Source organism: Artemia franciscana, chromosome 2, assembly GCF_032884065.1.
Source record: "Artemia franciscana chromosome 2, ASM3288406v1, whole genome shotgun sequence".
In the NCBI taxonomy this organism is placed as follows: Eukaryota; Metazoa; Arthropoda; class Branchiopoda; order Anostraca; family Artemiidae; genus Artemia; species Artemia franciscana.
The window spans coordinates 63,323,589-63,350,355 of record NC_088864.1 but is presented as its reverse complement, the minus strand read 5'-3'; the positions used below and the strand labels follow the sequence as shown (position 1 = coordinate 63,350,355).

At 37.1% G+C, this 26,767-nt stretch overlaps 1 protein-coding gene across 2 annotated transcripts in view; it reads right to left on the bottom strand.

Moving 5' to 3' along the window:
• The window catches only part of LOC136043922 (cyclic AMP response element-binding protein A-like), a 294,352-nt gene extending 269,596 nt beyond the window's left edge, over nt 1–24,756 (bottom strand). The window contains exons 1-3 of one of the 2 annotated variants that reach the window (XM_065728971.1): nt 24,622–24,756; nt 23,416–23,585; nt 3,232–3,292 (exon numbers count right to left, since the gene is read on the bottom strand). In XM_065728971.1, coding sequence (XP_065585043.1) covers nt 3,232–3,292; nt 23,416–23,585; nt 24,622–24,637 — 247 coding nt within the window. In that variant the 5' untranslated portion in view covers nt 24,638–24,756. The remainder of the gene's footprint in view (nt 1–3,231; nt 3,293–23,415; nt 23,586–24,621) is intronic. The other variant, XM_065728973.1, reaches the window with a different exon arrangement.
• Between the last annotated feature and the right edge of the window lie 2,011 nt (nt 24,757–26,767).

Here is a 26,767-nt window from a genome sequence, read left to right as displayed (position 1 = left end):
GTAGCAAAAATCCTAAATCTTAATATAAACTTAGAATACTATTGTACAGGGTTGGCTTGAGGCACTCAGGGTAAAAGTTGAAGGGATAATTTTCACTTTAAGAGGAATCCCTCAACTTTTCCCGAGCAAATTCTAAAAGTCATCTGAATTTTTTTTTTGGCCAATGGTTGCAACCACGTTGGTGTTGCGGTCCAGTTTAAGCCAAAGGGACTCAGAGCCCTATATATATATATATATATATATATATATATATATATATATATATATATATATATATATATATATATATATATATATATATATATTTCACAAAATGGAGGGGGGCGGGGGCACATCAGAAAATTGATCCAGTAGATAGTTTCACGTATCTGGTTAGCATTATTAAAGAGGGTAGGTGTTGTCATGGTTTAAAAAAATAGGATATATGAGACAAAAATTTTTGAAACAATAGAACTTTAAGTCGGTGGATTAAGAATAAAATGGACTAGCGTGACCATAAAAAGCCGAGAAATATTTTCTATGGTTATTGTCTAAGGATACTTTTAGGTACTCATTTGACTAACCGTATATAATACAATAAGCTCTGCGAAAAACGGGGTTCAATTCTACTCTCTAGTATTATAATGGAAGGATATTCGAGATGGATAGGTCAAGTTTTACGGGCGGAAGATGACAAAATGTCAAAGATTATGCTTTTCGGCTCATCCATTGTGAGGCCAAACGAAAAGCAGGTCGTTAAAATAAACGGCGGAATAAGGTCGTTTGAAGAAAACTGGAACTTCGTAGGAGGGAATCAAGAGCACACTTTTGAATAGATCTAGGTATAGGAAGAGCATGCGCAGTTGTGCCGCATCAGGGGCTTGCCGCTGAAGAATAAAAGATCTAAAGTCGAACTGGCCAGCCATGACAGTTGCGTGTGTGTTTTCACTGATCTCACTCACAATATTGTTTATTAAAAAAAAACTCCGTGGTACTCAATGGCAGTAGTTTTGATTGTATAGCAATACTCCGCGGTGTTCAATCGCAGTAGTAATAACTGTATATAGGTATTAGTTTGTTTTCTATTTCTGTTTTTATTGCTTTTAATTTTATATTTAATTAACTTAGATTTTGTAGATTGTTTTATATTTATCTGTAGTTCTATTATTTAGTTTGTCAAACAGTTCGTAACGAACTGTAGTAAGGAGCGACCCGGCTCAATAGTAACCAAAAATCTAAAAAATTGAATTTTGATATCAATAGCTACATCAAAAGAATCGCATTTTAATGCTGATTTTAAATATATAAGTTTAATCAAGTTTAGTCTTACCCATCAAAAGTTACGAGCCTGAGAAAATTTGCCTTATTTAAGAAAATAGGGGAAACACCCCCTAAAAGTTGTAAGATCTTAACGAAAATGACCCCATCAGATTCAGCGTATCAGAGAACCCTACTGTAGAAGTTTCAAGCTCCTATCTACAAAAATGTGGAATTTTGTATTTTTTGCCAGAAGACAAATCACGGGTGCGTGTTTATTTTATTTTATTTTTATTTTTATTTTTTTTTTCCAGGGGACATCGTATCGACCAAGTGGTCCTGGAATGTCGCAAGAGGGCTCATTCTAACGGAAATGAAAAGTTCTAGTGCCCTTTTTAAGTGACCAAAAAAATTGGAGGGCATCTAGGCCCCCTCCTACGCTCATTTTTTTCCCAAAGTCAACGGATCAAAATTTTGAGATAGCCATTTTGTTCAGCATAGTCGAAAACCATAATAAATATGTCTTTGGGGCTGAATTACTCCCCCACAATCCCTGGGGGAGGGGCTGCAAGTTACAAACTTTGACCAGTGTTTACATATAGTAATGGTTATTGGGAAGTGTACAGACGTTTTCAGGGGGATTTTATTTTGTTTGGGGGTAGGGATGAGGAGAGGGGGCTATGTTGGAGGATCTTTCCTTGGAGGAATCTGTCAGGGGGGAAGAAAAATTCAACGAAAAGGGCGCAGGATTTTCTAGCATTACTATAAGAAAACAATGAAAAATAAACATGAAAACTTTTTTCAAATGAAAGGAAGGAGTAGCATTGAAACTTAAAACGAACAGAGATTATTACGCATATGAGGGGTTCTAATAATACTTTAGTATAAAGAGCGAGGTATTTAGGAGGAGATAAATACCTCGCTCTTTATGCTAAAGTATTTTTAGTAATTTCAACTATTTATTCTACGGCCTTTCTGATTCAGGGGTCATTCTTAAAGAATTGGGACAAAACTTAAGATTTAGTGAAAAGAGCGAGGTATTAACGAGGGTACAAACCCCCTCGTATACATAATAAAAATATAAGGTTATGAAAGTTTGTTGCGTAAGTTAATTCTTAAGTTACGTATATTTTTTACTAATAAAAACGTTCGTTAAAAATTAAAAGTTCTAGTTGCCTTTTTAAGTAACCGAAAAATTGGAGGGCAACTAGGCCTCCTTCTCCACCCCTTATTTCTCAAAATCGTCTGATCAAAACTAAGAGAAAGCCATTTAGCCAAAAAAGAATTAATATACAAATTTCATTTTAATAATTTATGTGCGGAGAGCCAAAACCAAACATGCATTAATTCAAAAACGTTCAGAAATTAAATTAAAAAAAACTAATTTTTTTAGCTGAAAGTAAGGAGCGACATTAAAACGTAAAACGAACAGAAATTACTTCGTATATGAAATGGGTTGTCCCCTCCGCAATCCCTCGCTCTTTACGCTAAAGTTTGACTCTTTGCCACAATTCTACTTTTTAAAACAATTAAAAGCTTTAGCGTAAAGAGCGAGGGATTGCGGAGGGTGACAACCCCTTTCATATACGGAGTAATTTCTGTTCGTTTTAAGTTTTAATGTCGCTCCTTACTTTCAGCTAAAAAAATTAGTTTTTTTTATTTAATTCTAACTTAGCGTGGAAGACGCCTTGTTACATACAGGCGAAATATCTGGGTTGTTTTAGCTTGTCTTTTCCTTCTACTAGTTGTAGTCCCGTTTGTTTCTTCATTTTGAATTTTTTTTTCTCCCTTTGGTTTGGTACTGAAGAGAGATGTTAGTAGTAGTAGTAGCAGTGGCCATGGTAGTAGTAGTAGTGTGAATAGTAGTAGTGGCAGTAGTTGTAGTGGGACTAGTTGTAGAAAAATTAGTAGTAGTAGTATTAGTAGTTGTAGCATATAATTTTTTAGAAAATACTTGCGAGTCATGGAGAACAGTTTAAACATAATATAACTCACCTGATACCAATAATGGTGGGACTGGGCTGTTGGGCTCACGTTGGACTTCTTGACAATTTGCCTAGAAAATAAGAACCAAACTAAACTTTATAAAGTAGATACATTTCTTTATTTTTCCTCAACATTAAACCCTGTTGCCGATTAAAGATATTATCCTTTATGCTGGAGCTCCGGAAAATCAATTGGCACAATTTCACAGAATCTAGAATAGAGATTGCTGGGTAGGCCGTATTACCGCTAAAGATTATTGCTGCCTTTAAAGTTATTGCGTTAATATTAGGGCCTGACTGATCTATCGGCCATCTGTTGGCCGGTAGATTCAGCTCTTTACGCTAAAGTTTGACTCTTTCTCTCAAATCTACTTTTTAAAACGGTGAAAAACTTTAGCGTAAAGAGTGTTGCGTTGAGGAGGGAACAGCCACTTTCATATACGGAGTAATTTCTGTTCGTTTTAAGTTTTAATGTTACTTTCAGTTAAAAAAAACTTGTTTTTTTTATTTAATTTATGAACGTTTTTGAATTAATGCATGTCTTGGTTTTGGCTCTCCGCACATGAATACTTAGAACGAAATTTACATTTTTTTTTTGCTGAATGGCTTTTTTCTAGTTTTGGTCGGACGATTTTGAGGAAAAAGGAGTGGGGGAGGAGGCCTAGTTGCTCTTCAATCTTTTGGTTTTTTGGTCTAATATAGGCAACTAGAACTTTTAATTTTTTACGAACGTTTTTATTAATAAAAAATATACGTAACTTCCGAGTTAACTTTCGTAACGACCTTCCATATTCCTATATTTTTACTACGTAGATGAGGAGGTTTGCCCCCTCTTTAATACTTTGCTTTTTGCACTAAAGGTTAAATTTTGTCTCAATTCTTTAACAATGACCCCTGACTCACAAAGGTCGTTGAAGAAATACTTGAAGTTACTAAAAATACTTTAGCGTAAAGAACAGGTATTTAGGAGGAGATCTGCTTCTTACTTTCAGTTAAAAAACTTTTTCATATTTATCTTTTCATTGTCTTTTGTTTTAAATAATATTAGAAAATCCTGCGCCCCCTTCATGGAAATTATCTCCTCCCATGACAAATTCCCCCATGGAAAGATCCTTCCGCGTAACCACCTCCCCTCAATCCTCTCGAAACATTCTAGGACCACTGGGTCGATACGATCACCACTGGGAAAAAGGAAAAAATAAATAAATAAACACGCACCCGTAATCGGTCTTCTGGCAAAAAATACGAAATTTCACATTTTTGTAGATAGGTGCTTGAAAATTCTGCAGTAGGGTTCTCTGATACGGTGAATGCAATGGTGTGATTTTCGTAAAGATTCCAGGAATTTTAGGGGGTGTTTCCCCATATTTTCCAAAATAAGGCCAATTTTCTCAGGCTCGTAACTTTCCATATGTAAGACTAAACCCATTTTTTAAAGTTTTGTTTACTATTGAGCCGGGTCGCTCCTTACTAAGTTCGTTACCACGAACTGTTTGATTGATGGGTTACAAAATGCATTCATTCATTCAGTCAATATCTAAATAGTTTTTTGTTCTGGTCATTTCTTCAATAAAAAGAGAACTTTTGTAAGTGTGGTATTTATGAATATATAGTAACAGTACATAAAATGTGGTGTATTTACGCCAAGATAACGGGTTCTTCTTTATCAAGATTGCGTCATAAGCAGGGAATACGAACACATTGGAAATTTAGCTTGTATCAAGGGGAATTTATAGCACATCGGATTGCAAATCCATGCAACATTGCATTGAAAAATAGCTGAATCATTGCTACATCGCATAGGGGCATATGGGTCGTTTTGGCATTTAACCTTGTATCTAGGGGAGTTTATAGCAAGTTAGATTGCAGAATCCTCGCAACATTGCATTAAGAGACAACGGAATCTTCTCAACATTGCACAGGGACATACAGACTTACATAGGGACTTACGGGTTTAAACTTCACACTAATCAGAAACAATAACTTTTGGGTCCTGTCCTGGGCCTCCAGCACCCCCCTCCCCTCTGGAAGAAGCAGGGCCATATGGTCTTAATTCCTAAACTAAAAAAACTTGTAAAGAACAGAAAACGAGGATAATAATAACGAGTGAAATATAGAAGAGAACTATGCAAATATTTCGATCGAGACGGTCGTCCGTCCTGTGTGCAGGATAAAAATAAAGATACAAGTCCGAATGGCAGTATAAAAACTAAATGTTAAAATAAACACTAGAACTTAAAAAAAAGCCTCTTTCTATGTACTGGTGAAAGGGTAAAAGAATAAAAATACGATACTGAATGGCATCTCAAACTTTCATTTTATGTTAAGCTTTTTTAAAGCTAATCGCTTACCAGGCATGGTATTAACAGAGATAGGTTGCGAAATATAATCTGGTGGATACAGTGGACAGGTTTAATAACGTTCAGAATCAACAAGTTCATTATAAATGGAGAATAGATAAGTTTCACCAGTATCTCTATTTACGGTGATCTTTTGGCTCCCTGATCGGGGGCAATGGTGGAGGTATTATCAAGCAAAATGAAATGGTCATCGACGTGTTGAGCCAAGGCGGAATCAAAACTAGCAGGCCTTTGGCGTAGTTCCCTGACTTTGATAATTGAGCACCTGTGTTTCGACAATCTCTCCTCCAATTGTCGATGGATCCTAGCAATATAGAAACAACCACAAGAACAGGAAATTCTTTAAATAACCCAGAACGGGGATGGTTTTATCATTGCCGCAATTGAAAAAGCTCAGTATTTTATTTTAAATTTTGAAAGTGACCTTAATGTCATATTTTCTCAAAAAATTTTCCCAGTATATTACTAAATTTAGAATTATAGGGTAGAATAGTAAAAATTTTCATGTCGCTCACCAAAGTGATGCTATCTGTTAGGGGTTGTGGGGTTGATTCACCCATTTCTGCCTTTTTCAGTCTGTTTTCTATAATGGATTGAAGTAAGGTTATAGGATATCCAATGCAAAACAAAATGTCTTCAAAATAACTCAGTTCTGGGACTATAAGAAATAATTATCACAGAATGATTCAAAGAGATTCAACTTGAAACGTGAAATATTTTAGTGGGGACGCCTTACCATTATTATTACTACTACTACTACTACTAATAACTCACTGCAGCACAAAACCACCTGAGGCCAACACAGCTACTCACGCTCCTTCTCCAACATAATCTACTCAAGGCCTCCCTCTTTACACCCTCCCAGGAAGTTCCCATTTCCTTAAAATACTTATTTATGACATCCTCCCAACCCAGACAAGGACGACCTGCTTTCCATGTAGCCCCAGACGGTTGGCCAAAAAGAACAATCTTCGGTAATCTGTCATCCTTCATCCGCAAAACGTGGCCTAGCCATCTCAACCTTTCTTTTATTATAGCCCTAGAAAGCGGAATTGAACCACATTTTTTGTACAACCTACTGTTTAAAATACGGTCAGTCAGCCGGGTGCCCAGAACAATCCGTATTAGGGGAAATAAATCTAGCGTTCAGCATTTCAGATGAAACAAATCGTAAGTAAAGAATATTTAGGAAATTTTTAGTTATCCTAAATTTGAAATTTGAAATAATCATTGGATATGATATTCTGAACAAATTAGACTGTACATCGAATTTGCAGAATAACAAAATTTCTTTAGGAAAGCCTATTAACCGAGAATTAAATTCCGTTGGGTTTTTTTTTTTTTTTTTGCTGAAGAAATTTCGGGTGAAGGGATGGGATATGTAGCAAAGTAAACCTGTATCCAATCAAATTTTTTTTTTTAATCATTCAAATAAATTTTCTAGTCGTTCGGAGCCCCTTGTTGCTCATGAAGATGTCGTAATGCTTACCCCGAATATTGAAACACAATTACGTATTTTCCCTTTGCTATGTGAAAGCTATAATGACTCAGTAAATATAGTTTATTTTAACACTAGGGACGAACCTCTTAAGTTACTATGGGGCAAAACTGTTGATACATATGAAGTGATAAACAATGACTATTTGAAAAATAAGATCTTTTTAGCGGCAAGATCACTAAAATATGCAGTTGAAACCTTTTCTATGAAGAGTGAGAGTATGTAACTTAGACGGTATACCAATATTATGCAAATCCCAATTTCTTAAGAAGTACACAAATGGCCTCATGCAGTTTAGATGGCCTCTTGCCATCTAAGAGATGTATTGTCACCCTCTATAGAAAAGGCTTCAGCTGTATTTTCAATTGATCATACCGCTGAAAAGGTTTTATTTTTCAAATAGTCATTGTTTAGCACTTCATATGTTTATCACTTCATTTACTAAGGCACCATTTTGAATGAAGTTTGCAAAACTGCATGAGGCCATTTGTGTACTTCTTAAGAAATTCGGAATTGCATAATATTGATATACCGTCTAAGTTACATACTATCACCCTCTATAGAAAAGGTTTCAGCTGCATTTTTTAATCCTGCCGCTAAAAAGGTTCGATTTTTCAAATAGTCATTGTTTATCACTTTATTTACTAAGGCACCATTTTGAATGATGTTTGCTAAAATGAATGAGGCCATTTGTGTATTTCATAAGAAATTGGAAATTGCATAATATTGGTATGCCATCTAAGTTACATACTATCACCCTCTATAGAAAAGGGTTCAACTGTATTTTCTATTGATCCTACCGCTAAAAAGGTTTATTTTTCAAATAGTCGTTGTTGACTTCATATGTTTATCACTTCATTTACTAAGGCACCATTTTGAATTAAGTTTGCTTTGAATAAAGTTAATGAAAAGTATGGCGGACACATTACAAAGGAGGTTGCGCCTTCAAATATCACAATCATAGGTCTAAAGGGAAATCTTTCCCTAGTAGGAATAAGTAATGACAGGGAAGACAAACCTTGAAAATTTACTTTCTACCTACTATCAGAATAGCTTTAGTTCTAGCATTGGCCTAGATGAAGCGAGGAAAGTACGAGTTTCCTTGCAAGAAGCCACAAGAACACATGTAACAACATATTGAACATGGACAGTCAATATTTTTGCAATTTTTGTCCATAATCGGACTCTTTCTTGTGGTACTAAAATTAAAAAATGAAAAAATTATGGATAGATTATTAACACCATAAGTCTCAGGGGTTCCATGTAGAAGTAACGCAAGAAGAAATTAAATTGCAATGGTTCTTGGTAGATTTGTGATTTTTCTTTTACTCTTTTGAAAACGAAAATTATGCTAAGAATTAACGCGGGGGAGGCTGCAAGAATGCCTTATTGTAATTCTAAATGAATATACTTATTCTTAGTAACTCAATCAAACAGTCCGTGGTAACAAACTGTAGTAAGGAGCGACCCGGCTCAATAGTAAACGAAACTCTAAAAAAAAACATAATTTTGATACTAAAAGATACATCAAAAGAATCGGATTTTCATGCTGATTTTAAATATATACGTTTCATCAAATTAAGTCTATGTCATCAAAAGTTATGAGCCTGAGAAAATTTGCCCTATTTTGGAAAGTAGGGGGAAACACCCCCTAAAAATCATAGAATATTAACAAAAATCATTCCATCGCATTCAGCATATCAGAGAACCCAAGCTTCTGTCTACAAAAATGTGGGATTTCTTATTTTTTGCCAGGAGACAGATCACGGGTGCATGTTTACTTGTTTTTTTTTTGTTTTTTTTCCCAGGGGTCATCGTATCGACCAAGTGGTCTTAGAATTTCGCAAGAGGGCTCATTCTAACGGAAATGAAAAGTTCTAGCGCCCTTTCTAAGTGACCAAAAAAATTGGTGGGCCCCGAGGCCCCCTCCCACGCTCATTTTTTTCTCAAAGTCAACGGATTAAAATTTTGAGATTTTGCCATTTTGTTCAGCATAGTCAAAAACCGTAATAACTATGTCTTTGGGGATGACTTACTCCCCCACAGTCCCCGGGGGAGGGGCTGCAAGTTACCAACTTTGACAATTGTTTACATACAGTAATGGATATTGGGAAGTGTACAGACGTTTTCAGGGGGATTTTTCGGTTTGGGGGGGGGGGCGGGGGGTTAGGAAAGGGGGTTATGTGGGAGGATCTTTCCTTTGAGGAATATGTCATGGGAGAAGAGAAATTCAATGAAAAGGGCGCGTGGATTTTCTAGCATTACTATAAAAAAAAAACAATGAAAAAATAAGCATGACAAAGTTTTTTCAATTGAAAGTAAGGGGTAGCATTAAAACTTAAAACAAAAAGACATTATTACGCATATGAGGGCTTCTTCTCCTCCTAAATACCTCGTTCTTTATGCTAAAGCGTCTTTAGTAATTTCAACTATTTATTCTACGGCCTTTCTGATTCAGGGATCATTCTTAAAGAACTGGGACAAAACTTAAGCTTTAGTGTAAAGAGCGAGGTATTAACGAGGGGGCAAACCCCCTCATATACATAATAAAAATATACGAATATAGAAGTTTGTTACGTAAATTAATTCTTAAGTTACGTGTATTTTTTTTTTACTAGTAAAAACGTTCGTTAAAACTTAAAAGTTCTAGTTGCCTTTCTAAGTAGCCAAAAAATTGGAGGGCGACTAGGCCTCCTTCCCCACCCCTTATTTCTCGAAACCGTCTGACCGAAACTACGAGAAAGCCATTTAGCCAAAAAAAGAATGAATATGCAAATTTCAATTTTAATAATTTTTGTGCGGAGAGCCAAAATCAAACATGCATTAATTCAAGAACGTACAGAAATTACTCCCTGTATGAAAGTGGCTGTTCCCTTCTCAACGCCCTGCTCTTTACGCTAAAGTTTTTTACTGTTTAATAAAGTAGAATTGAGAGAAAGAGCTAAACTTTAGCTTATAGAGCGGGACGTTGAGAAGGGAACAGCCTTTTTCATACATGGAGTAATTTCTGTTCGTTTTAAGTTTTAATGTCGCTCCTTACCTTCAGTTAAAAAAACTAGTTTTTTTTTATTTAATTTCAGTAAAGGTTGGAATCCTCTTTGATCCGTAAACCATCCATAAACCTTTTAGCATAATTACCTTAATTACCTTAATTCGCACTTCGGAGCGAAATAGTTGCGAGAACTGTGATGCTCCGTAGTTGATGATGGCGATAGATCTGGTCGCTGTGCTAAGGTCAAGCGACAAAACCGTAGGGACTAGAGAGGGTTGGAGAGGTGCAATTCAAGCCCACTCAGTAACGGTGATCACATGGTAGGTATGGTTCAAGGACCATTCTCCAGTGATTTAGAGTTGGCACCACCGCACAACAGCAACTTCGGATAGAGTATGTGAGATGGTTGGGTATGACAAGCCGCATCATCCTCCAAGCTAACTCTCTATTGTCTTCCACGACTGTTATGGTAGGGAGGGCTGGGAGGGGTTTTACCACTGGAATCTCCATGGTTCGGCCTCCCATTCCTTGTCGAGCCTCTTTTTGAATTCCTCGGGCGAGGTTGCAGAGACTGTCTCTTGGCTTAGTTGGTTCCAATCATTCACCGCTCGCTGGCTGAAAAAATCTAGTCGGACTTTGGTGTTAACGCTGGATTTGAACTGCTTTTTGGAAATTCCTCGTGTTTGCTTTTGGTGGGGATAGAAAGTGAACAGCTTCTGATCCGCTTGCTGGAGGTACCCGTAGGTGAGCAGCATGTCGTTACGCCTACGCCGAAAAACGAGTGTTGGGAGGTTAACAGATTGTAATCTTCTGCAGTAGGGCTGACTGCGTAAATCGTCGATGCATTTGGTGGCTCTCCTCTGGACACCCTCAACAAGCTGGATGTCTCTCTTGTAAAAAGGACCAGCAAGACATGTTCTGAAATCTAGGATTGCAGTAGGATTGCAGTTCTGCAGTAGGGCTGACTGCGTAAACCGTCGATGCATTTGGTGGCTCTCCTCTGGACACCCTCAACAAGCTGGATGTCTCTCTTGTAAAAAGGACCAGCAAGACATGTTCCGAAATCTAGGATTGGCCTGACCAGAGCTTTATATAATTTCAGAAAAACTGTGGAGGATCGACTAATGACGGTTCTTTTCAGGAGTCCCAAATTTGCATTTGCTTTCGAAACTGCTTGGGCGGTGTGCTTGTGGAATTTTAAGCTGTCATCCAACAGGACTCCCAGGTCTCTACCACTACTAGAAGTAGGAATCAAGACTGTCGATGACGTTTTGCCGTCGTACATAGTGTACTGGTGCTGCGGATTACCACGGCCGAAATGAAGAGTGACGTACTTTGAGATGTTGAAGGACAGAAGCCATTTATCTGCCCATGCTTGAATTTGGTTGAGATCGGCTTGTAGGCTAATGTTGTCCACCGTACCAAATAGCTTGGAGTCGTCGGCGTAAAGAGTCAAATGGTTTTTTGTTTCAGCTACCAGGTCATTGATATAGATGAGGAATAAGGTCGGTCAAACGACTATGGGGGACTTTGTCGAAGGCTTTGGCAATGTCTAGTAGAATTAGGTCGACAGGAAATCCTATGTCAAGAAGCTGAGTAATTAGCTCATAATTTTCGAGTAGGTTGGTTTCGACTGACTTCCCGGGAAGAAAACCATGTTGTTTGTCCGAGATAATGCTGTTGGAAACTAGGTGCTTGAGAAGTGCATCATTGACAATTCTCTCTAAAACCTTAGCGACAACAGACGTAAGGCTTATAGGTCTGTAGTTTTCAGCTTTAGACCGGTCACCCTTTTTGAATAGAGGTGTAACATAAGCAGTCTTCCATTGTGAGGGAACAACTCTGCAATCGAGAGAAAACTGAAATAGATGGCACAAAGCGGGGGAAATCTCGGTGGCTGTTTCTTTGAGCAACCTCGGGTGGATTCCGTCGGGGCCGGCTGATTTGTTGGCATCGAGGTTTTTTAGCCTCTTTTCCACCATAGGTACAGTGATAACAACCGTACTCATGGGAGACGGTATGTCGTATTTAGGATGGAGTGGAGGCTCACTATCTGGTTCTGTTGTGAATACGGAAGCGAACAGGTTGTTTAGTAAGTTTGCTAGTTTCTGGGTGTCAGTCACTTCTCCTCCATCATCAGTAGTGAGGCGTTTAACACAGCGCCTAGCGTGGTCTTTACTAGAGACGTAATTCCAAAACTTTTTTGGGTTACTCTTGCATTCATTGGAAGTCCAAGTTCAGAGTTTTGGTACAGATGTTTAGTTAAGTTTCATAGTCTGTTCCGAGCGTGAACGTACTTTTCATAGTGACCAGGCTTATCTCTTTTTTCCAGTGGTGCAATTTGCGATTTCTTTGTCTTTTAATGCTAGGGGTCATATACGGTAATGTCTTCGGTATGGGAACCAGCCTTTATGTCGTGTTTCTACTCTGAATCTCGGTGACAGCTGTCAGGAATTTCTCCCACTGGTCTTCGACATCGCCCTGAAGTAGTTCATCCCAGTCGATAAGTTTTAGCTCCTTTCTGATCGCCTCGTAATCTGTGTAGACCTTTCTTTTGTATTTACTTTTCACTGGACGTCTAGAGGTGATAATTTCTATGGCAAGATGATCGCTTTTCTCAACTGGTCGGAGATAGTTTACCTTCTGAATCGCTTCGATTCTGTTTACAAACACCAGATCTAATATCGTGGGTTGTTGGGAAGGGCGAAACCGAGTTGGTTGGTCAATTAGTTGGTAGGCAGAAAGGTCGTGTACAATCTCAATGAATGGTCTAGCGTTAATCGGGCTATTGGCAGTAGGGTTGTAAGGGTACCCGTCTTTCCAGATCAGTTCTGGGAAATTCAAGTCACTTCCGACAATAAAATCGCCTTTAAAGTTTTCAATTGCTAGGCGGAACATTAACGAGAGAGTGTTCTCAGTCTCAATGGCTGAGGGTGAAGACGGGCTTCGATAGATACAACCGACTCTGAGAGGGCGTTGGCGCTGGTCTTCATCAGCAAGGTCAAACCATACAGATTCGACGGAGGCTGAATTTGCCTCAATGCTTAGCTCACGTGCTGCATAGGTATTTTTGATCAGAGCCAGAACACCGCGTTTGCATCCTGTACAAGAAAGGTTGGAGACGACTCGGTAACCAGGCATATTAATATGAGAATCATCTAGCCTTGTTCTTGAATTCTTAGGACACACTTCTGTTAATAAGACCAGGTCATAGTCTTTTTCATACATGAGACTCCTAAGCTCCTGTAATTTGTTTGTTAGTTGATTGACGTCAGATATGAGACTAGAAAAGTCAGGACTTACTTGGTGACTGCTTTTTGTACCTGGTCCCATCTGATCCTCTTTGATCGGCTCAAAGGGGGTAGCATCCGACTGAGAGTCTAGAGACGTGATACTGGAACTGCCGGTTAAGGATATCAAATATACATCCGTTGCAGTCGAGGATAACTCATCATCGCGCAAGAATACACAGGAACTTTGCCGTAGGTCTTGGACACTATCACTTAGTCCCAAACTATGCTCACCATAACTAAACACTTTATTTACAACGCTATATAAAAGTCCCCTATTATGCAGATTTAGTGCTGCATGGGCACCGACTGGGATGGAGGTACTTCCCTTTGGCTTGGTCAATTTTTTGACACAATTTGAAAGTCACAAATTGCTAGGTTTATCTCCCCTGCGGCAGTTCTGACTTTAAGAACTGGGTTTATGGCAGACGCGGTCTTCCCTTCTGAATTGTATTTCACCTTTCTTCTCAAAGGACTTCTGAAGAATTTGCTGTTTTTGTGCAAAGTAACTAACCGTGAATATGACTGGTGGTGGGCGGCTACCCGATGGCTGCACCGTGGATCCTTCTCTGGTGCGAGGCAGGAGTCTTCACACGTTGGTTACCGAGTCGCGTTTTATACCAAAATCATTATCTAGGATCGAAAGAATAGCTCTGCTGTCATCCTGGGAGGGTTGTATACCATAAGCGACGACATTATTTTTTCTATTCTCTCTGTCTTTTTCGGCACGAACAAAACGACGAACATCCGACTCTAATGACTGTTTAAAGTTGAACTGCAGAGAAGAGACTTCACTTTGCGCAATTCGTCTGGCGTCATCAGCGCTACACTTGCTCGCAAGAGACGATTCGACCACATTAACTTTTTCACGGATGGTCGTTAGCTCAGATCTCAGACTCTCCGCCGACTGCGCAATAGACTGATTTATACTTAGTTGTAGCGTGGTTAGTGCATTGCCCACAATAGATGTGATCTCGGTGGCTGAAGAACCTTGATGTGAAGCGTTCTGGGGACTTACTTTGCATGCTGGGAATACCCCTTTGAGACTGATTTTCTCCACCATTTTGCTTAGTAGGTCATATTCAGAGTCAGTCAATTTTAGGCAAGCTGCACAGACCCAATTTTCACAGTCATCACAGTTTAGTGCTGATGAACTCTCGTCCAAATTTGCACTGCAGGTTAAACACTTATCAACATTTTTCTTAGGGCTTTGCCTCGGACGTTTCTGTTTTGGCGGCATTACTGTTTCTATTCACACCAGGAGTACGTTTCCGTTCACTGTCATTTATTCTATGGTCTATTTTAGGGATTTTGAATTTCAATGGATGGCGCCACAAAGCACTGTCGCTTATTCTATGGTCCAGTTTAGGGATTTTCAAATTCTGTGGGTAGCGCCACAAGAAGAAAAGAGCAACAAATGTCAACCAATTTTAAAAACACGTTCCCTTTATATCGGCCATTATAAATTACCAACCTCTTAAATTAAAGTTATATTTCTTTTTTTCAAGTATTGAATAACATTTGAAAACCAAATAAATAACAGGACCTAATTTATTCCAGTCGTACTTGACAAAAATATACAAAAAAGGACAATATCAGCATTAAATCTTTTGAGAACAGGCTCTGAGATTTAAAGGACCTGCTAACTTGACTAAAGCAACTAAAGACTGGGGGTTGGCTAAAATTTAGAAAATGACGGACCAAAAAAGTAAGTAAGTTAATCAAAATTAAGTATCAAAATGAATATAACGTACGGATCTGAGAGAAATAGAGGTTCTCTTGTATCGACATCAAGTTAGGAAGAAGGGGAACTTTTTGGTAAGCAACCTGTCTTTAACTATTTGTGGCAACCACCTGTCTTGTGTCAATTTCATGAAATGTAAGTTAAAATAATATTAAAGAACCTTTTTGACATTTTATCTAACCGAGATGTCCTGAATTTGTGTTTTGAGCTTAGTTTTCAGTTAAAGTCTTTTGAATCTTCTTTTGTGTTTCGACCCTATCTGTAATTAGAGGCGTATATTCTCCTTTGCGTACCAACGCCTTTGGTTTATTAGAGTATTCAATCTCTCAGATAATTTGAAGTTGCTTGTGTATTTATTCTGACTTAGTTCCTTTGATTAAGGTATTTTTAAAACTCGATTCTGACTATAAAGAAGCTGTGATTTCTTTAAATATTTTAAATATTTCAAGGTCCTTCTCAGATTTTATTTTCATTTGGTTAGAGGCCTTATAATTTTTTTCTTTCCTTTTTCCTAGTTAAGGCAGAGCCAGTCAAATCTATAGTATTATTGAAAGACAACTCAATCTAAAAATTGATTAATTTTAAGATTTGTCCCTTTTCAAAGACCCCAGTGGGTCCTTTCCGAGTAACTTAAAATTACTGTTAATTGTGGCACTTCTTGGCCCATGGCACTTCCTGGTCCGTGTTACTTCCTGGCTCGTTTGAAGTAAATAATGTTTTTTTTTGCAGAGTTGGTAGGGAATGAATGGATATATACGGCCCGTGGCACTTCTTGGCCCGTGGTACTTCCTGACCCATGGTAATATTGGTCTGTTCGATGCAAATGATGAAAATTAACGCGAAGATGACGGGGACTGAATCTCTATGGCCATTGACATATGGCCAAGGTACTCCATGGCCATAACACTTCGTCACCCGTAGTAATTCCTAGCCCAGGGTTCTCCATACCCTGTGAATCATCAAGGTTCAGGGATACTCCCACCCCCCGTGGCACATCATCCCTCGTGGTATGTCACAGTCTTTGACATCCCCATGGCCTGTGGCTCATGCTCCCAAAACATGTTAACGATTTTTTATTCCAAAACCTTTGGGAGCTTACCTCTGGTCCTCAGTGCCCCTGTCCTTCATCCTTACGCGGTGTAAATTTTATCTTATCCATCAAAAGTCACGAGTCTGAGAAAATTTGCCTTATTTTTGAAAATACGGAGAACAGCCCCCTAAAAATCATGAAATCTTAACGAAAACCAAACCGTCAGAATCAGCGTATCAGAAAACCCTACTGTAGAAGGTTCTAGCTCCTATGAACAAAAATGTATTTGCTAAAAGACAGATCACGGATGCATGTTTATTTGTTTGTTTTTTTTTCCCAGGATTGATCGCAACAACCCAGTGGTCCTAGAATGTTACAAGAGGGCTCATTCTAACTGAAATTAAAAGTTCTAGTGCCCTTTTTCAGTGACCAAAAAATGGAGGGTACCTAGGCCCCATCCCACGCTCACTGTTTTCCCAAAGTCCCCGGATCAAAATTCTGAGATTGTCATTTTATTCAGAATAGTCGAAAAATCTAATAACTATGTCTTGGGGACGACTTACTCCCCCAGAGTCCCCGTGGGAGGGGCTGCAAGTTACAAACTTTAACCAGTGTTTACATATAGTAATGGTTATTGGGAAGTGTGCAGAGGTTTTCAGGGAAATTCTTGTGGTTGGTTGGAGGAGGGGTTGAGGGGAGGGGCTACATGGGGGGATCTTTCCTTGGAGGAATTTGCCATGGGGGAAGAGATTTTCCATGAAGAGGGCGCAGGATTTTCTATCATTACTAAAAAAAAATACGAAAAAATAAATATGAAAAACTCTTTTCAACTGAAAGTAAGGAGCAGCATTAAAACTTAAAACGAACAGAAATTATTACGCGTATAGGGTTCACCTCTTTCTAATACCTCGCTCTTTATGCTAAAGTATTTTTAGTAATTTCAACTTTTTATTCTACGGCCTTTGTGATTCAGGGGTCATTTTTAAGGAATTGGGACAAAATTTCAGCTTTAGTGTAAAGAGTGAAATGTTGACGAGGGGGAGACATATAGCTAATAAAAACATACGAATATAGAAGTTGGTTACGTAAGTTATTTCGTAAGTTGTGTTTATTTTTTACTAATAAAAACGTTCGTAAAAAATTAAAAGTTCTAGTAGCCTTTTTAAGAAACCAAGAAATTGGAGGGAAACTAGGCCTCCTCCCCCACTCCTTTTTTCTCAAAATCGTCCGATCAAAACTATAAGAAAGTCATTTAGCCACAAAAAAATTAATATACAAAATTGGTTTTAATTATTCATGTGCAGAGCCAAAATCAAAACATGCTTTAATTCAAAAACGATCAGAAATTAAATAAAAAACAAAGTTTTTTTACTGAAAGTAAGGAGCGACATTAAAACTTAAAACGAGCAGAAATTACTCCGTGTATGAAAGAGGCTGTTCCCTCCTCAGTGCCCCACTCTTTACGCTAAAGTTTTTTATTGCTTTAAAAAGTAGAGTTGAGAGAAAGAGTCAAATTTTAGCGTAAAGAGCGGGGCGTTGAAGAGGGAACATCTCCTTTCATGTACGGAGTTATTTCTGTTAGTTTTTAAGTTTTAATGTTGCTCCTTACTTTCAGTTAAAAAAACCTTGTTTTTCATTTAATTCAGCATAGTAGAACGGTCCAGCAACTATATCTTTAGAGATATTATGCATATCAAACCCCCACAATTATACAATTGGCCCATTATGCTTTCTGCTTTAAAACTAAACTTTGCTTCAAAACAAATCAAAAAGCATTGTCTTTATGGTTGCCAGTAAGACACCTCAGCAATATATAGAGAACGACTTGGGGTATTAAGTTGAAACTTTTGGGGATACTACTATTACTGCTTCTGCCCTTACAATTTAAACAAATAAAAAGTTTAAGTATATCCAGGTTATCAAAGAGCATAGATAAAATCTCTTGGGAATGATACTAAGTTTTATTAATCAGGTCAACTTCAGAAGCTATAAAATTCAATTAAAAAACACTGTTTGTATCAGGATTAAAAATTGTTGAAAAAGTTTCTCCGACATACAAATAGCAACCCATACTGTGGATTCCAATAGAAGAAAACTTAAGTGATATGCAATATTATTTTTCCATGGAAAGAAACGTTGTCAACAAAAAACGAACAAAAATTAATTAAATAAAATACTGAAAACAAAATGCGTCAGAAATATTTTCACCTTTCTTACTTTCATAAATGAAAAAATTTCAATATTAAGGAGCCACTGACGATTAACCTGACAATCCACGGTCATTTGCTATTATTTTTTTCAGTAAAGCGCAAATTGCGTTCCTGTCTTGAGAAGGCATAGGAGTTATGTGCCCTACTCATGTTAATTTTTGATCGTTTTGAGTTTGACTTGGGTGTTTATTGTAATTTGTTTGTTTTTAGTTTCTTTTATTTATTGTTAGCGGCTTGTGGTAGTTTTACGCTTTGAAGATTATTTGACTTCATTTTTGCTCATTTTTGGCTCAATGGAGCTCCTTACTTTTCATTGAAAAACTTGTCTTGTGGAAGAAGTTCTTTTAAAATTAATAAAGATAACGAGCTATAGAGGCAAGCCAAATAAAATTCGAGTTACAGAGGTACAACATCGCTAAATTTACTCCCTACAGCCACTACCAAGTTAAGAATAACTTTATTAGTGTATTATAGACTTCAAATATCATAAATTGACTTTCAAATGTTAAGACTTGACTTTCAAATGTCAATAATAAGTTTTGTTTGCTAGGAAACACACACCTGAACATTAACCGAATGTAATACAAAAATATGTTTTTTTTTGGACCAGCAAAGGTCCGTTGAAAAAACTTCGAGATTTAGAGGTAAATTTTGACTTTTGGAGGTAAATTGAAAATAAAACTAAGATTTATCTACTGAATTTCGAGTTATAGAGGTAATTTTTGGATCGCTTCGACTTACAGAGTTAAACCATTAACGCAAAATAATTTCATATCCGCAAAGATATACATGGTTTTTGCTTCGATTAGGGAAGTTTTCCCGATAGGATTGAAAATTATTCAAGTTATCAAGGATTTCGATTTATCGAGGTTCGAGTTATTGAGAGTCAACAATAGTTTCAATTGATAGTAGTAGCAGTCCCAAGAAGTCGCCGCCGCAAGTAGTGGCAATCACAAGTTGTTGCAATCGCTGATAGTTGCAAAGTAGTCGCAGTTGCAAGTAGTTGTAGTCACAACAGTTGCAGTCGCAGTTGCAAGTAGTCAGATTTACAGCTGTAGGTAGTCTCAGCTGCGGTCACAAGTAGTCGCAGTCACTGCCATGAGTATTAGCAGTCACAAGTACTCGTAGTTGCAGTTTGTCAAAGTCGTAATTAGTTACAATTGCAAGTATCTGGACTAGTAAGTTGCTCCAGTCACAAACTCAAGTAGTCAGAGTCGCAAGTAGTTACAGTCGCAAAAAGTTTCAATCGGGGTCACAAGTAGTCACACTCGCAAATTGTCACAGTCGCAGCTACAATTTGTCGCAGCAGCAGGCATAATCAGACTCGCAAGTAGTCGTAGTCCCAAGTAATCGAAATCGCAAGTAGTCATAGTTGCAGGTAGTCGTAGTTGCAAGTAGCTGAAGTCGTAAGTAGTCACAGTACTAGTCTTAAGTAGTAACAGTCACAAGTAGTTCCAGTTGCAAGTAGTCATAGTTCTATTAACAAGTGGTCGCAGTCGCAGTAGTAGTAGTAATAGAAGCCCTGAAAGTTTACAGTTAATACCCATAGACGTTCCCAAGATATTGTAGATGCGCCCTTTAGACAACCTGATGCCAACAGTGCTTTTTTATTTTCTTCGCCATTTCCCTGAACACTTTCTAAAGTTTCACTTTAATACCTATAGCTTTTTTTTGGAAACACCCAGGAACAAACATTCCATTACCCTTTTGAGATGTGAGGGGGGATCGTAAAAGACCAATGGTGCAAGGTTACCCTCTGACCACCTTTCGTCATCTGCCTCAACATGCCCTGAATGTTTCAGCTTAATACCCTTAAAGTTTCTTGAAATATTGCTGATTCGCCCTTTTGGCAGCCCGTAAGCACATGCAGAGTGTATTTTGATTTTGTTCAACATCCCCTTTGGCTTTCCTGAAAGTTTCACCATAATGCCCTTTGTCTTTTAGAGACCAAGGATCAAACATGCTCCCCCTCCCTTTCCCAAAAACAAACTATAAGTAAACAATGGGCTACTCACAAAGTTTACAGCCCTTGCCCCAGGGACTGTGGTCATGGGTCATGTCGTCAAGAAAGGCATAGTTATCTGATCTTTAGGCTATTCCGAGACAATTGGCTACCTTGAAATTTTGATCAAATATGTTTCAGGAGAGGTTAGCTAGAAAGGGCGCGGGAGGGGACTAATTGCCCTCCAATAACTTAGACTCTTAAAAAGATCGCTATAAATGTTGATTTCTAATCGAATGAGCCCTCTCCAAAATCACTAAACCAGTTCTAAAACCACTTCTTCTATATTCTGGAGATTTCTCCACTTATTCTGGAGGGAAATAAAAACAACAACAATATGTTGAAGCCTATAGCTCTTTACAACTGTAAGTGCTAAGATGTTGCATCTGAAAAGGAGAAAAGGAAAGAGGCATGTCGTATACCCAACATGGTCGGGGATTCGTATGTTGGAATCTGTATATTGTCAACCTGATCATAAAAAGATGGTTCTTTCTGAGCCCTTTTACAATGTGTTCTGGTTGCTTCATTGATTTCTTGCCAGTAAAAGAGGTTTTCCTTTACAGTTTCTAAAGAAAATAACTGCTGCCGACAATTAAGTCAATTTGGTGTTTTTTTTTGTGTCGTCTATGTGTGAATAATTGTTGAGTTTGTTACTAGCTAGAGCCTTGTCTAGTCTTGTTTGGTAGTAAAAAGTAGGCCTTAAGGAGGGACAATTCTCTTCCTATTCGGCATAGCTTTTGCTCTTTAAAAGAAAAATAAGAATCAGGGGGATGAAACTTCACACCAAATCAAATACATAACCACGTGGTTACATGTGAAAGCTTATTGAAACTGTCTGGTAATTGTGGGCCGTTAAAGGTAATTGTATTATTTTTATTCAATATTAAAAAAAAAACAGTTTTTGCAACTGAAAGTAAGGAAGGAGATGAAAAGTTAGAACTAACAGAAATTATTTTGTAAATGAGGGGGTTGCACCCTCATCAGTACCTCGCTCTTTACGCTAAAGTTTGACTTTTTGTTCCAGGTATTTAAGAAAGACTCCTGATACACATGGACCGTTTAAAAAGAATAATTAGCTTTTTACAAATTCAGAAGACACTTTAGCGTAAAGAGTGAGGTACTGAGGAAGGGGCAACCACCTTATACATGCAATGAATTCTGTCCGTTTTGAATTTTAATGTTGCTCCTTTCTTCAAGTTGAATTTTTTTTTTTAAATTCAATTTTTGAAAGTGTTTTAATTAATGCCGGGAAGTCCAGATCCCCCTCCATGGAAAGATACTCCCGAGTAGGCACCCCCACGAGAAAATCCCTCCCCCGCGAAAATATATTTATGCTTCCCAATAGCCAATACTGTTTGTAAGCAATGGGCAAAGCTCATAACTTGCAGCCCTTCCCCCGAGGGCTTTGGATGGTCAAGTCATCCTCAAAGACATAGTTATTAAATTTTTGGACTATAATGAAGAAAATGGCTCAAAATTTTGGGTAAAAAAGGGGAGTGTGAGGGGAGAACCCTACTCTAGAGTAGGGTTCTCTGAGATTCTGAATCTCGTTGTCTGATTTTTATTAAGATCACTTAATTTCTTAGGGTTGTTTCCTCCTTTTTTTCAAAATAGAGGCAAATTTTCTTATGCTCGTAACTATTGATGGGTAATATTAAACTTCATGAATCTTATATATTTCGAATAAGCATCAAAATTTGATTCTTTTGATGTTTCTATTATTATCAAGACTCTATTTCTTATAGTTTCGGCTACTATTGAGACGCATCGCTCCTTACTTGCAGCTCGTTACCATGAACTGTTTGATAAATTTTGCACAATAAATTTCAGAGATTTCACTGACAGTGCAAAATAAGGACTTAAAAAAAAAGGACTTAAAAATAAGGACTTAAAAAAAAACTTATAAAAAATTTACATACTTTTGAAGGCTTAGAATTCCCCATAGGAGATTGAAAAATAACAAATTTTTGAAAGGCGGCTATTTGTCTTTGGAGAAACAAGGACTAAAATATGGTCCTGAAGAAAGTATAGAATAAACTCAGATTCCATGGTAAAAAAAAATTCTAACTTAAAGTAACACAATTAAATAGCAACTAGCATGAAATCCAACAACAAAAGGACGTCTTGATTGGAAATTTATTATTATTACCAACAGATAATACAATTTTGGGTTCATTATGACTTAAAGGCTTCAGAGATGTAAGTACTTGACTCAATTATGAGTTGCTAGCAGCAACAAAGAAACATCCAGAGTAGAGCATAAAATTATTAAACTAATAATTTTTAAAATTATTAATAAAAATTAATTAATAATTAATAATAAAATTATTAAACTAATTAAAACGCCGAGACTTGAAAACAAGGTTATTGAATGGAGAATAGGTTTTGAAGTATCCACGCTCTGATTAAATTAAAAAAAAATCGATCTAAACATTCAAGTTACTAATGCTAGGGAGTCACACTTCCTCCTCTCTAGATAACCAAAACAACGAAAAAAAAATAATTGTAAGTTGTTTATGCTAAGTTGTATACGACTGGTTCGTTGTATACGAATACTTTGTACACGAATGTAAGTTGTATACGACTGGTTCACTGAAATACATTTAGAGCCTAAACTGATAAAAAATACTGAAAAACTAAAACTAAACTAAAGTAAAACAGTTCAAAATAGGGATGAAACCTTTTTATTGACAGTGAACAGATACAAAATTTAACTGGATATTTCGAACACATATAAAGTGTTCATCATCAGCAGTAAAACTAAAAGACATGAATAAAGCCAAACAAAATTTATACCTAATAAACTAATTACATATAGTTTATTGCTCTTATTTTTTTTCAATGCAACAGCGGAAGCCAGTCTCTTTGACCTTTTCGGTTCTGGTTCATTAGATTTATCTGACATATTACGTGGACAGAGGTCATAGCTTTTAGGTGTGACCTCTTCATGGAAAGGCACGGAAAGGCAGTGTGGTCTTCGAAATTATCTAAAACTAAACTGAAAAAAACTGATAAAGTTAAAACATTATTTTTACTATGGAGTTATAGATATATAATCTTTGCTTTACTTTTACCTTGGAAGTTATTTCTGGATTGAACATTTGATCTTTTTCAACACACTGATCTGCCAGCAGTTTTTCCAAGAACATATCTATTTGCTCTCTCTGTCTCTTCCAGTAACTGTCGTTAGTTTGACTACATCCTTTGGAAGATGGTAAATCCATCAAAACCATGGACTCTGCAAGCAAAGATATATTTAGCCACGCACAACGAAGATTATGAACAAAAATAAATCGGATGAAACGTATATATTTAAATTCAGCAAAAAAATTTGATTCTTTTGATGTATCTTTTAGTATCAAATTCCGTTTTTTAGAGTTTTGTTTACTATTGAGCCGGGTCGCTCCTTACTACAGTTCGTTACCACGAAATGTTTGATTGCTATAACAAATAATTAAAGCAGCAACACTAAAGTTCTTTATCCATCTAAGCACTGTAGAGCCGGTTTCATTTGTTAGTTTCTTTTAGCTTAGCGCAAGACAAGACAAAGACAAGTGACAGAATAGATGGGAAATATATAATTTAGACAATATATTTGCACATTAGGGGGAAGAGGGGGGACTAAAGTATTTGGACAGTATGAAGTTAGAAAACAATTCTTACTTCATAATATGCAGAGTTACTGTACTTAACACATTTTGCATGCAGACCCGCTATACTCAATCCCCACCCCCACCCTCTAATGCGCAAATATTATATTTATCATAAATTTTGTGAGATTTCTTTACGGTTGAGCGTCAGGGAAACAGGTTCTACTTAGGTGAAGAACTTTAGTGTTGCCTCTATAATACATAAGTACTGTTTCCATAATTGGGTTACTGAAGTATTATTTTTTCATCATGTTTTGGTATATTTCATTATGATTAACCTAACTTCACTTCTTTGGTGTGGTGGCTATAATATCTAAGTACCCATATTAGTTTAGATATCCTCTATAACATAATTTCTGCTCCTTCTAAGCGTTAAATTAGCTCTTTACCTTTCTAGGCAATTCTTTTCTTATATTTCTTAGAAAGGAAATAAGAACTTCCTGGGAGGGTGTAAAGAGGGAGGCTTTAAATAGATTAGGTTGGAGGAGGAGCGTGCGTAGCTGTGTTGGCCTCAGGCGGCTTGGTGCTGCAGTGAGTTATTAGTAGTAGCAGTAGTAGTTAGTACTCGCCAATCAATGTTATTGTTTAGATTATTTTGAAGATACTTGTAACTTATGATTCTACCTTCATTTTCCTCCATTATGCCGTATAAACTCGGCTCAAGCCAAATTAGTCCAACAACTATCACATTCAATTTTCTGCATGCTACTAAGTTGATCCTTGAGAATGATTCGAAGGTAAAAAAAAATTATCAAACTGTCTGGTAGAAATCTGGGTAATGCACGTGTAGGCAAGAAGCAATAAAAAACCGAACTTCCAGACAGCAATGTCGAAAAAACCAGATCTAATAGCTTAGGCTATTAGATAAATACTAAACAAAACAGGTTTATTCCTGAAAATGGCTTTTATATCAAATAAACTGCAAATTACCAAAGTTGAGCACTTATTCTAATAGAGAGGGTTTCAGGACTATGGCCTCAGAAATATTTTTTTTTATAGTGTTTTGTATTTTTCAAATAATTTTTCATTTCTACAAACTATTTTTAAATATTACCCCTGAGACATCGTTTATTTCCGCAAACAAAAAACTCTTAGTATATGCCTTTCTTTCAATGATATTCACGGTTCCTTAAAGGGCAAATTCTCAATCAGCATAGAGAGAGAGAGAGAGAGAGAGAGAGAGAGAGAGAGAGAGAGAGAGAGAGAGAGAGAGAGAGAGAGAGAGAGAGAGAGAGAGAGAGAGAGAGAGAGAGAGAGAGAGAGAGAGAGAGAGAGAGTGAGAGAGAAGGGTGGAGAGAGAGACAGAAAGAGAGGGAGAGAGTCACAAGGGGGAAGTCCTAACGGCTTTTTATATCAATTTAAATAGAAAACGGCTTTTTCTAAAACAACAGAAAAAAGCAGTATTAAAACTGAAAACGAAAAGAAATTGGTTTTTATATTAGGGAGGGCTGCAGCCATCATTAAGGCCATCTTTCTTTCCCCTAAGTTCAACGGTTTTCCCTTTTTGAGACTAAAGAAATAATGTTCTAAGACATGAGTAAGATTACAGAAAAACATTTTTATTTTTACAAGCCTTGAAATCGCAAAGTATTAATTATTTGCATCTGATTTAAACGACAAAATATCCAGTTCAAATGTACAGAAAACACTTGCTAAAGAAAACATTAATAATTTTCTACTGACCAAGATTTTTGCAATCTAAAACGCTTTTATTGAAGCTTCAGTAAAACTACTGGTTAAAAAAGGGAATTGCGGGGATAGCAGCAGCCCACCTGAACTACATGATCATTAGAACTTGTTATAACGTTTCATGTTGTTCTGGATTATCATTTGAAGCAGCTTGTTTCTTACTTTAATCTATGTTCGTTTTTAGTGTCATTTCCAGGATTATCGTGAATATTAAGAGGCTCCCACCCCTTTCCACTCTTCATGTTTTACACCGAAGGTTTTAAATTTCTGAAAAACAATGGCAAAAAGGGGTAATTTTGGTTTGTTGGTTATCCAAATTAAAAGCAAAATTTCAAAAGGCTGGTTCATGTGCAACAGAACTTTCTTTTAACTTCACCCCGTGCAACACAACCAAATTAGCTGAACCCTCGTGTGATTCAGTCTCCGTATAACTGAACCCCTTTTAGTTTAGCCGCCATACGACAAAACCGTGTTCAACTTAAACACCGTACAACTCAACACTCATTCAACTCAAACCAAGTGTAATTCAAACCAATCTTAACTCATCTCCATTTAACCCGACCCTACTGCAACTCTACCCCCGTTCAACACAATCCCCTGTATGATTTAACCCTTGGATTGGAAAGTTTTACTGCTGATGATGAACACTGTAAATGTGTTCGAAATATCCAGTTAAATATTTTATATATATTCACTGTCAATTAAAAGGTTTCATCCCTATTTTGAACTTTTTACTTTAGATTGGGTTTAGTTGCCCAAACGGAGCTTAAGTTAAACGGTAGTTGATTTGCATGGGGGTTGAGTAAATGGTGTTTAGTTAAGCGAGAGCTGAATTTCACAGAGGTTGAGTTGAATGAGGGTTGCGTTGAATGGGGGTTTAGTTAAAAGGTGGTTAATTTAAACGAACGATCAGTTGACCAAGGAGTTAAATGGGCTAAGTTGAACATGGTTCAGTTAAGTAGGTTTAGTTACTCAAACACCCAAAATATCACTTTTGAACTCCTAATCTTGGACTAGATTTAGCTTTTTAACATTGTACAACTTTTGCTGTAATGTTTGAAAACTAAAGTTGCCTGTTAAA